Source organism: Equus asinus, chromosome 21, assembly GCF_041296235.1.
Source record: "Equus asinus isolate D_3611 breed Donkey chromosome 21, EquAss-T2T_v2, whole genome shotgun sequence".
Lineage (NCBI taxonomy): Eukaryota > Metazoa > Chordata > Mammalia > Perissodactyla > Equidae > Equus > Equus asinus.
This window is the reverse complement of record NC_091810.1, coordinates 36,678,799-36,691,588: the sequence shown is the minus strand read 5'-3', so window position 1 is coordinate 36,691,588 and position 12,790 is coordinate 36,678,799. Positions and strand designations below refer to the sequence as shown.

Sequence of the window (12,790 nt, the reverse complement as noted above, 5' to 3'; positions counted from 1 at the left end):
TCCAGATCCTCAAATTTTCAAGATATAAATATGAACTTTTAAATAAAAATTCCTAACTTTTAAGTATTAGTAACTAACCTAAAATTTTAAACAATACTTTGCTGCCTGAACAAACCCTGCCCATGTGTTCAATGTCATCTGCCAAACTGCCACCTCAATATTAGAAGAAAAATGAGAAATGGCTAATCAAAGAGATATTATCAGAGTCCCACCCTTAAGTTATTGGTGAATCTTGGGTCTTTCTTCATCATAAAACATTTTTTTAAAAGTATTATTATATCTCAAGTTCCTCACTTAAAATTTCAGGGCTTTTTAAGCTTCAAAACATTCTGTCCGACATAGAGAAGATTTCTAGAGAAAGAAACTTTCTGTGTCAGAGGAAGGGAACAGTGGTCAAACACTTAAGCTTCTGATAAACCTGTCTCTCAAAGATGTACAGGGGAGATCATGAAAATATCCGGCTTACAGAAGGGGCTCCTAAACCAACATGAGGCTGGTGGAAGAGAAAATTCCATGTACCAAGAAATGCAAAGTAGTGGCTGTATATCACTGAGAAAAATGCAGTGAAACAGAAAGAAACCAAGTTCATCCAATCGAGCCATTAATATTTACAGCCTCTGGGTAGTGCCGAAATATTTCAGGAAATGCCAATGTCTTTCTTTGTAAAGCAAGGCCAAACTTAATATTTAAACACAGCATATATCACGGGAAGAATAAGGCAAATCCTTATTTCCTCACTCTCCTTTACAAAGAATCTTAACATGAAGATTCACGGCCAATGTAGAAAACCCCCCCTCCACGCTACAAATGAAGTTTCCCTATCTGATGTTTCAAAGCCAACATTTCTGAGATGTTTCTAGACAATCTTCTGTTGACAGTTAATGATGGCAATACAGAATGAATTAGCAGTGGCCCACAAGGCAAGGCTCAGTCTCCTTTCTCTTCCTCATTTCCCAGTGGGGCCCTTGACATCTTCAACCCAAGAAGCCCCAACCACTTCTCTGAATCAGCGCAGTCAACTCTTCTTCTGAACTGGAATGAGGAAGGATGAGCAACACACAAAGGTAAAAGCCAAAACCACAATCGCCCTCATGCCAAGAACGGTACCTGTTCAGGCTTCAGCCCCGGCGGGACCCAGGCGTACTCCTCCAAGGCGCAGCCCGAGTCGTCGTCCGAGGTCGAGTTCCTCTGGAAGTCAAACATGAGTTTGCTGACGGTCTTCTCCATCTCCAGGGGCATCACCGTCACCATGTGCTCCTCCTGAGGGCACTTGCAGTGCAGGCAGATCTTCCTGCAAGCAGCAAAGGTGGGAGGTGAGAAGGAAGGGAAAAGAAACCATTTTTTCACTTGGCCTGCCCGTCACCAGCCTTTGCATCACAAACCATAAACACATTCCTTGGCAACTGGCTTTTGGCAAAAGCTTCTAAAGGAGCGTTCCACAGCACGCCTGTCTTTGTAGAGGTGTGGCACCGCACATGTGGAAACGTCCAGAAAGGTCAGAGGCTCCCAGGTAAGCTAAGGACGTTTAAACATGGGTCCCAGGCTTTTCTTCTAAATCAATATACCAACAGAAATGTCAAAATACCTTTTATTTTACTAGGTACAACACTGGATATGGACCACGACCACAATTTTCTGGACTGTAACAGTAATTAAATAGACACAATACATATGCTGACCAGAAATATTACCAGTGGATTTAACAAATACTGACAATGTACCATTTTTATAAAAGGTTCCTAGACCTTGGAAAACAGAAGTGGTTTTAAGAAGAACTGCGGGTGAGATTTTCTTTAATAAGAAGAGCAAAAACGTTTTTTTCCCACTAAAGAAATCTGGCTCTAAGATCTCCCGGGAAAGACATTTTCACCTCCACTAAAGATCTTGGGAGTTTGAAATTCTAATTAGAAGCCCCAAATTTCCCTATGTTGGTAGTTTTTTTTTATATATATAAGACGATCATGCATGTGAATTATTTCAAAAGCTAGCAGCAAAAGCTAAAAATCTCTTCCCAAAATTGAACATTTCTCTTTTAAGGTTACCATCTGTTCCTTTTTCCATGGCTACAAAAATGATGAAGCAATAAAATCGTTGATGTCAGCAACACAAAAGCATTTCTAGCTTCCACCAAGAAAATAAAAAGAGAAGGAAAATTTTAAGAAAATAAGCTGTTCCACACGTGCTCTGATCTTTATGACTACTTTCGTAGTACCTTACAAAGGCCATGCAACAGTCCAGGATCCTAATCCCCGTATGTGCCTGAATTTTTTGATAACAGCTTTGTTAAGACATAATTCACATACTTAAAATTCACCATTTTAAAGTGTACAATTCACTGGGTTTCGGTGTATTCGCAGAGTTGTAAAACCATTACCACTATTTAATTTTAGAACATTTTCATCCCTCCCAGAAGAAACCCCATGTGCATTAGCAGTAACTTCCCACCTTCCCCTCCCTGCAGGTCCTGACAACCACCAATCTATTTTCTGTCTCTATGGTTTTGCCTATTTTGGAAATTTCATATAAATGGAATTACACTATAGGTAGTCGTTTGAAACTGGCTTCTGTCACATAGCATGATGTTTTCAACGTAATCCCAGGCTACGGCATCTGTCAATCCTTCAGTTCCTTTGATTGCATTATAATATTCCACAGTACGGACACACTTCATTTTGTTTATCCATTCATCAGTTGGTGGACACGTGGATTGTTTTCACTTTTTAGCTTTTGTGAATAATGCTGCTCTGAATATTTATGTAAAGTTATTTATATGGACATATGTTTTTAATTCTCTTGGGTATATACCTAGGAATAGAATTTTCCGGGTTGTATGGTAACTTTATATTTAACATTTTGAGGAACTGTAAAACTGTTTTCCAAAATATCTGCACCATTTTACATTCTCATCATCAATGAACAAGTGTTTCATTTTCTCCACATCCTTGCCAAGTAACACTTGTTATTGTCTTTCTTTTTGACTGTTGCCATTCTAGTGGGTGTGAAGTGGTATCTTATTGTGGTTTTGATTTGCACTTTCTTAATGGCTAATAATGTTCAGCATCTTTTTATGTGATTATATATCTTCTTTGGAGAAATGTATATTCAAATCTTTAGTCCATTTTTAAATTATTTGTCTTTTTATTGTTGAATTGAAAGCATTCCTTATATATTTTCTGAATACAAGTTCTTATCAGATATATGACTTGTAAAAATCTCCCATTCTGTGGGTTGTCTTCACTTTCTTTCTTTCTCTTTTCTTTTTTGGTGAGGAAGATTGGCCCTGAGCTAACATCTGTTGCTAATCTTCCTCTTTTTACTTGAGGAAGATTATCCCTGAGCTAACATCTGTGCCAACCTTCCTCTATTTGGTAGTAGGATGCTGCCACAACATGGCTTGATGAGAGGTGTGTAGATCTGTGCCCAGGATCCAAACTGGTGAACTCCGGGCCACTGAAGCAGAGAGCACGAACTTACCCACTATGCCACTGGGCCAGCCCCTGTCTTCACCTTCTTGATGATATCCTTTGAAACACAGAAGTTTTTGATTTTGATGAAGTCCCATTTATTTTCTTTCTTTTGTTGTGTCTGCTTTTGGTATCATATCTAAGAAACCATTGCCTGAGCCTGACCCAAGATCATAAAGATTTACTCTTGAATTTTCATCTAACAGTTTTACGGTTTTAGCTCTTCTATTTGGGTCTCTGATCCATTTTGAGTTATTTTTTGGATATGGTGTAAGGTAGGAGTCCAACTTCATTCTCCTGTGGCCACCTGTCTCAGCACCACTTGTTGGAAAGTCTATTCTTTCCCTATTGAATTGTCTTGGCACCCTTGTCAAAAACCAATTGATCATAAAGGTTAGGGTTTATTCTGGACTCTCAATCCTATTCCATTGGTCTGTATGTCTATCTTCATGCGAGTCCCACACCGTCTTTATTACTGTGGTCATTTAGGAAGTTTTGAAATTGTGAAGTGTGAGTCCTCCAACTTTGTTCTTCTTTTAAAAAGTCGTTTTGGCTCTTCTGAGTCCTTGACATTTCCATCATAAAATATGAACTTTAGGGTTACTTTGCCAATTTCTGCAAAAAAAATCCAGCTGGGATTTTGATAGGGATTGCACTGCATGTGCAGAGCAATTTGGAAAGCACTGTTATCTTAACAATATTAAGCGTTCCGATCCATGAACCAAAGACGCCATTTCAGTCTACTTTCATTTCTTTCAATGATAGTTTGCGGTTTTCAGGTAAAGGTTTTGCACATCTTTTGTTAAGTTTATTCCTAAGTATTTTATTCTTTTCAACAGTATTGTAAGTGGGATTATTTGCTTAATTTCATTTTCAGGTTGGTAGTGTATAAAAACACAAATGATTTTTGTGCATTGATTTTGTATCTTACAAACTTGCTGAACTTGTTTATTAGTTCTAATAGTATGTGTGTGTGTATTCCTGAGGACGTCCTGTACATAAGATCATGTCATCTGTGAAGAGGAATGGTTTTACTCCTTTCTTATCAACATGATGTCTTTTATTTCTTTGCCTTGCCTTTACTGCCCTGGCTAGGACCTCCAGTACAAAGACGAATAGAAATGACAAGTGTGGACATCCTCGTCTTGTTCTTGATCTTAAGGAAAAGCAGCTAATCTTTCACCATCAAGTATCACTCAGCTGTGGGTTTTTGTAGATGCCCTTTACAAAGGTGAAGAACTTTCCTTCTGTGCTAGTGGGTGAGTGTTTTTATCACAAAAGGGTATTGGACTTTGTCAAATGCTTTTTTTTTTGCACCTGTTGAGATGATCAGTTGGTTTTTGTCCCTTTTCTGTTAATGTCTTGTGCCTGAATTTTGACACCAAAATGCACTTGAAGAAACAAAATCAGTTTAGTCCAGCCAAGTTAGGCTTGTCAGATTCTCCCACATCCTGCTTTTCATCAGATTGAAAATATACACAGACAGAATGCACACTTGGGTCTGGTCTGCTTCTCCAAACTCAAAGAAGTTTCATCCAAACTCTGGCTGTTGCTTTTAAAAATAGTCCGACCTCATTTTAACAGTAACTCTTTAATTAATCAGCTACTGTAAAGAAGTCAGGGGTGTTGGGAAGCGGTTAGGTTTCTTTCCCTCCGGAATTTTTTATGCCAGTTTATGACTTAAGGGAGAAAATTTCAGTGTGTTTACGCAAGTTTAGGAAGCTCTTCGGTGGCTAATGGTTTTTACAAGAAAGTCATACTTTTCACATGAAATACAGAGGAATTTTTACCAAATTCAGTCTCCAGAATATTCTTCAATGATACTCATTTATTCAGCAAAGAAGAAGAGCAGAATATTTAATGCTGGATGGACATAATCTAACGAACTGGAGCTCCAGAAGAAAGAAAAAGACAAGTAGAAAGCAAAACAGAATTACAGACCAGATCCAAAATGAGTCTCACTGAGTAGAAGCAAAAACAGAAGAGAGAAAGCGGGGATGGCTAATGGCCTATTAGTCATTCAACAAATGACCATTAGGCATCTGTCATGTGCCAGGCACTGTTCTAGGCACTCGGGATACCTAAGCAAAACAAAGACCCCCGCCCTCATGGAACCATACAACAATTGACAAACACAACGAAACATTCAATCATATAGTACATTAAAGGTCCATTAAAGGAAAACAAGAAAGATGAAGCAGGATTGGGGTGGGGGCATACATGAGCAGAGAGCATGGAATTTGACTTTCTGAGACTGTACATACATGAGCCCAGGTTGGCACACTGGTCCTCCAAGAGAGGAAATATCATCTCCACTTTCCAGAGGAGAAAACAAAGGCTCAGAGAGGTTAAGCAACATGTTCAAAGTAAACCGTAAATAGAGAGAACAGAGATTCAAAATAGGATCTCTCTGACCCCTGAACCCAAACAATTTCCTATGGAAGGCATACCTGACTCCAACCACAGAATACCCTTACTCCTGAACAACAAACACACTCAGAAAACTCAAAACCAAAGAGAGGGAAAAAAAGGAAAGAAAAGAAAAATGGTAAATGGAAACCATGAGCACCTTACCTATTTTCCCCTCTAGTTGCCTGCTTTCCACTCCTCATTTATACTAACAGGCACTCCCATGGCAAGGCATTTTTATTTGCAAAGAATTTTCAACCTTTGAGGGATTCTGTGACAGCCTTTGGAGAGACTAATTTAATAACCTCTGTTTACAAATGGGGACCCCAAGGCCCAGATGCTCAGAAAGGAGCAGAGGGTCAGAGGTAAAGCCAAGAGGATTTCTCTTGATCCTCATGTCTGTCTCCCTCTCTTAGCAAAAGGCACACAGCAACACCCAAGCTCGCTCTTTCAACACACTGATTAAAGCTTTTCAGGAGTGCGTGGGGAAATACATGATTTGGCTTAAAATAAAAAAAAAGGCATTTATGAAAATAGAACCTGCTAGTAAAGCAAGATTTCATTAAAAAAAAAAAAAGTGCAACCATATAAAGTGTGCATTGGTTTCATTCTGTCAGAGCTGACATTCTACCTGCACATAATTGGGTTTGTGAATGACAAGTTTCCAAGGAATGAGGCATGATTCAGAGAGCAGAGATCCTGCATTCCCCTTCCTTCCCTCCCTGCACCCAGCAACAGCCCCTGTAACCCCCACCCAAAAGATGCAGCTATTAATTCATTCACTTCCACAGTCAGAAGCCACAATCTGCTCTTCCATGGAATACACACGCCGGCAGGCAGGGGTTCTCTTTTTAATTGTCTCAAAGTACTCTGGTCATCTGTGCCAGTGACCACACCGTTTGGAGAATGATTAACAATTTATATCAATTAACTTACCTACCATGATGTGGAAGGATTCATGATACATAGATTAGCTGTGTGGTGGGGTGTTCTCATCCTTGAGATGTTGACAGGTTATTTACAACACTGAACTCTGAACCACCATGCCTTATTTTGTGTGAGAAGTGATAGGATGAAGGCAAAAAAGGGATCTTCCTTTATAATGTGATTCTGACAAGCTCAAGTCATAAACTGCAGAATTCTAGATTTGGATGGGGTTGGAAACATCATGAAGCCCTTTTTAACAAACTTCTTTCTCGCTCTCTTCCTTTTAAATGAAAGAAAAATATTTTTTGAAAAGAACTCATATGTGGAAACAATATATAAAACAGAGCTGCCCAAGTGGATGGCAGAGAAGGAGGCCCTGAATCCAACTTCTCTCAAGTTCAACCTTCTTCCCAAACTCCAGGATTTTCATGGTCCTAAGGTCCCAAGGGTTCCAAAGACATGAGCTTGGAAACCAGCATACTTCTCTGGATTCTGTAAGGTTATTTCCAGTACTTACCAAAATAAGAAGTAGGTGCCCAATATTCCGATAGATGATGGAAAGATGAAAAAAAAAATCAGACTGTTGGCAGTTTTTAAAAGACAATTCCTAACCATGAAACCCTGCAAATAAATAATGATTCTCATCATGGGAAATTGCATATCTAGTTGCCAACATGGAGATGTGTGGGGAGTAGTGACGGACCTTAGTGACTCTGATTTGATAGGTCTGAGACAGGGTGCAGGAAGTGCATTTCTACCAGTATCCCAGGTGATTCTGATGTGCACTTGGAGGACGCTCTTTTGTAGCTAGCCTCCTACTTAGAAGGGAGCACCTGACTCAGAATATGGTCTGAAAACCGGTGTGGGTCCTACCACCCCACCCAATGCCCAACGGTTGGGCAACATACTTTTTTTTTTGGAAGATTAGCACTGAGCTAACATCCATTGCCAATCTTCCTCTTTCTTTTTGCTTGAGTAAGATTAGCCCTGAGCTAATAGCTGTGCCAATTTTCCTCTATTTTGTATGTGGGATGCCTCCACAGCATGGCTGATGAGTGGAGTAGGTCCACACCCGGGATCTGAACCCGCAAACTCGGGCCGCTGAAGCGGAGCACGAGGACCTTTAACCACTTGGCCATAGGGCTAGCCCCCCAACACACATTTTTAAAACTGTTCCAGGGGCTCTATGCCAACCCATCTCAACTGCCACGTCTTAAACTCTTACATCACTGAGCCCACCTGTCACTCGGCTGGGTACCCACTGGGGCCTGTGTGTGAAAAGGTGCTGGTGAGAGGCAGGACTACACCAGCCACCAGAAGAGTGTCTTTCATTGCCAGCCCTGCCATCTGTCCTCCTGCCTTCCACCTCCCCTGTGGTATGGGCTTCTCTGTCCCAAGTCCATGGCCAGATCAGGTTCAGCCACTTTTATGCACCGGGTCAAGGGGCAGACTGCTTAAAGAGTGGCTCAGCCCCAACACAAACCAAGTGATTGATGAGGAATGCACAACGCTGGACTCAACATGGAAACGCCTCAGGCAGCCGAAATCAGGTGTGGGAAAATGCACTTTCTTAAAGACAAAGGACTGAAATAACCCAAAGGCCTCCATAGCTTTTTGCTAAATAACAGATATATCCTAGGTATTTAAATTCTCCCATGACTCCAGCTCACTAAAGGCAAAAGAATAACCCTTTTATTCTTAAGAGAATAAGAGGAAGCCTTTTTCTCCTATTATAATTTCAAGTTACTGCTTCCTTATTCTTAAAAAGAAAAAAAAAGCACAATACAATTCATATAGAAAAGAATCAGGAATTACAGATAAGCAAGAAGAAAAATATTTCAAAAACACTCACGATCCCAGAGATAATCACTGTTAAACAGAAACAGCTGCTGGTCCTCTTTTCCCTCGTGTTAAGAAACTGGAGACCTGATTTCATCCTATGTGTTCCCCATCAATGAGTACCAGGAGACAACACTCTGGCCTGGAATGACAAGACATGAGCCAGAGCCACCCACACACATACACACAACACTCTCAGCAAATAGACGTGCATTATTCAATCCAGATAAGTGGGTTTGTTCTGATCTGGTTCCCTGTAGCAGGATCAGAGAATTTATTACGTAGCATAGAAGATGCCGGCAACGTGGGAACTGCATATATATTTATGGGTATCACAGAGTTAAAGTTAGGCCCCTCAGATAAAAAAACATCTGAAAACCAGATTTCAACAGCTATCAACTTTCAATTTTCTGTGCAAGTAGGGAGAGATGGGGCATGGATAATTTAAAACCACTAACTCTTGGCTCTGAAATGCGTCTCTGTACATCAGTCATACACTCTCAATGCTGCGATAACTTACCTCACTTCAAACCACCTACAGGATCCATCCCAGGCAGGATGGACTCAGGGGGAGCTGGGCAGAAGACCACTTGCTCAGTCTGCTCTACTGCCCCATTTTCAACGAGAGCATCAACTTTTCACACGCATGCAGAGTACCAGCCAAAAATAAACCAAAAATTATCCTGCGTTTACTGCCCGTTGGGACTACCTTTCCCAGGGTTTAGGCAGTAAATAAGCATTCTGGGCGAAGAGTTTTTACCGGGCTGCAGGCTGCCCAGAAGTAAGGGAATAAAGATACAGCGGGTGTTGTTAACAAAAAACGCATTACCCTGCTGTGCTTAAGTGAGGCAGTAAGAACTGGAAGTGGGGTCTGCCTGTCCTGAGATATTGCTGAGAAAATGCCATCGTGAATATGTCAGAGTTGTCAAAACTGAGCTACCACAAAGAACAGAAGCCGTTCCCCTCCAAAACTGCACAGGTCACATGAGCTTATGACCCACGCACAGGGCTTCAGCTCCCACCCTCTACATCCCTCACAAAACACAGGTGGAGGATCAGAATATCAGAAAGGAAGGAAGGCAAGAAATACATTTGTGGAGGCTGGCTGGAAATGAAATGAGGATGTTCCAAGAGGTGAAAGTCTGCCCCCAAAGGATCAAGGACTCTAGACGACAGGTCTGACCTCCAGGGCCCTGACCCCTGCCTCTCCAGTCCAACATGCACTTTCCTACTGGAGGATGGCAGGTAAGCGTGGCCACTGTGCTACATTTCTACTATTAATATAATTTCTTACATTTATGGAGGATTTATAATATTCATATTATTTTTTACATAGTTTATCTCATTTATTCATTCTCAGCAGTCCTGTCAAGTTAGCATTTTTATCCATTTCACAGATATAAAAATTGAGGCTATGAACTCATAAGTGACTTGACCGAAGTTACACAGATTAGAACTTAAGTTGTCTGACTTCGAGACCAGTGCTCTTTCTACCACCTTGCAGAGTGGCCAAATCTTCCTTCCTTGTTTTCTTCCATGTATCTTTCCATCCTTCCCTCTGTCTGTCTAACTATCCATCCACCCATATCTATCCATCCATTCATCCATCCTACCAATCAACCATCCAAGTAGACAACAGTGATTGAACACCAACTGTGTGCTAGGCACTGCACTAAGATGCTGGGCATATGGCAGTGGTTAGGATAGACAATATCTCTAATCTCATGGAGCTTAAAGTCAAGTGAGGAAGACAGACAATAGTCAGGTAAACAAACAGATAAACTCACCATTTATAGATTGTGATAACTGTCATGATGGAAACAAACAGGGAGATGAGAGAGAGAGGGACTGAGGATGGATCGGGACAGGCCTCCCCACTGAAGTGACATTTGAGTTGTGACTACAAGACCCAATATGAGGCAGCTCTGAGAACAACCACAGAGAGTTTTCCAGGCAGAGGGAAAGCAAGCACAAAGGCTCTGAGGTGGGGAAGAGTGTGGCATGAGTCATCTCAGGAGGTGGTGTGTGACCTCCCCTCCCCCATCACTGTCTGCATTGATGACAGTGACCAAACTGGCTGAGCCACTGCCTGTCCCAAAGCCCAAGAAGAGATGTGAAATTCAGGGGATGGTGCCATCTTAGTAGGCGTAGGAAAGCTCCTCGGTTCTCCCTAATTCCCTTCTTCTTGGAATTCCTGTATCCATCTGTCTTGATACCCAGACGTCGGCGTATCCTGTTATTTGCAGCCTCACTGGCTCCATAACTCCTTCCCCCCAGCCACAATACATTGTTTTCCCCCTTTTTTGGCAAACACTCAGTCTGAATGAGGGACCCATGCAGGAACCTTGACACTTGCCATGTCTGGAAGCAAGATTTCTATCTCTGTGAGAAAGGAAAAATGGTTTCCTAATAAATACAGAAGCTAAAGGGTGGAGACCGTGACAGGGCCAGCTGGGTATGAGGCTGGTGTGTGCTGAGAGCCAAACCACACTGCCCGGCCCAGTCCAACTGCCCGCCCTCCGCCTGGGCTCCGGCGGCTCTGGCCATCTGCACCGAGAGGAGCTTCTCCCTCCCAAGCACCACCAAAGTTGGTACAGGATAATTTTCAGGGACAGTCATCTCCTCTCTAAATATGTCAATTCACATTTTAATGAAGAAATATATGCAGGGCTGTACTTCAGATTAATTTCTCTTGTAATTTCTGAGCAGCGGAAACACATTCCCTTTTAAAAATAAGCCTCCTGGATGACTTATATTTTGAACATCTCTTACCATACTTTGATTTACAAGTACGATGATGTGTCAGCAATCCAGGGACAATGTCTTAGATCGGGTTTCCCCAGAATCAGATCCTAGGAAGGTACCTGAGCATAAAGAAGTTTGGACGGTGGTGATCCTAAAAAGTCCTGATGGAGAATTGGAGGAAGGAACCACAGAAGGCAAGGATGCCAACATAAGGTGAGGCAAGGAGCAAGATGCAGCTTTGGGCATCTGGGGACTCATTTTAGTTGAGGAGCTATGGAAGATGGTATAGAACAGCCCTCAGAGATGTTTTACTGGAGAGCCAGGAGGTGGGAGTGCTTACCCCCCAATTCCCAACAGTCGCTGGGTGAGGACCCTTCCTAGGGCCCTTTGGCCTACCCCACATCCAAGACAGGCAGTCTCGAGCAAACAATTCCTAGGGCAGCAGGAACCACGGGTCAGAGTAAACGGGAATGGTGAGTGCCAAGGGGGAAGAAGGGAAGGCCAAAAGTGTTTGCTGCAGGCAGCTTCCTTCATTAACAACAATTCACTAAACATCTACTGTATACCATACATTCTGGTAGGAATTATGAGAGATTAAAACGAAACAAAACAGTAAGGAGTCCCTGTCTGACTGGGACACAAAGATACGGCCAGAAAGAGCTAGACCATAATTTCAAAGTACAGAGTACTTGGGAGATATTTAAGAGAATGTCCTTGTTCTGAGGAAACAGATACTGAACTATAATGAAGTAAAGGATGATGTCTGCAATTTATTTTCAAATGGTTGAGCAAAAATAATATGTGTGCATGTGTGTAGAGAGAGAGAACAAGCAGCACAAATGTGGCAAAATGTTAACAATAGAGAAATCTAGAAGAGTACGGAAGTTCATTATACTATTCTTGTAATTTCTACGTATCATTACAATTTTTCAAAATAAAAAGTTTTAAAACAAACCAACAAGAAAGTGAACAGTTCTATGACTTTGTTGTTAGGTCAATTATTAATAGAAACCTACTACGTGCCAGGTACTGTGCTACAGAGAGTTCCTGGTTAACGAGAGGTCACGGAGGGCTTCCTTGAGGAAGCTGGATCTGGAGGGTGCTAGGCAAAAAGAGAAGGAAGGAGTATTCCTGACAGGTGAATAAAGGCATGGAGGTGGGAGAGACCAAGTATCATCAAGATATTGAGAGGAGTCTAAGATGGTGACAAGACGGCAGCTGGAGAACTACACGTGCAATCCAGGTAAAGGAGTTTTGACTTTACTATAAACACGTGCATGGGCTGGTGAGGAATCTGCTCACCAAATGCACAGCTAGTTAATTTAGCATCGTGACGAGTCCACACAGTGAGCCCTCAAAGGAGAAGAGCTTGGCCACCGCCAGTGTCTCCATGGCAACACTACTAG

The 12,790-nt window shown here is 41.8% G+C and overlaps 1 protein-coding gene across 10 annotated transcripts in view; it reads right to left on the bottom strand.

Annotated features, from left to right (window-relative positions):
* The window catches only part of PRICKLE2 (prickle planar cell polarity protein 2), a 305,604-nt gene that overhangs the window by 81,289 nt on the left and 211,525 nt on the right, over positions 1–12,790 (bottom strand). For all 10 annotated transcript variants that reach the window (XM_044754525.2, XM_014859291.3, XM_070492429.1 and 7 more), the window contains one exon: positions 1,108–1,291. In XM_044754525.2, coding sequence (XP_044610460.2) covers positions 1,108–1,291 — 184 coding nt within the window. The remainder of the gene's footprint in view (positions 1–1,107; positions 1,292–12,790) is intronic.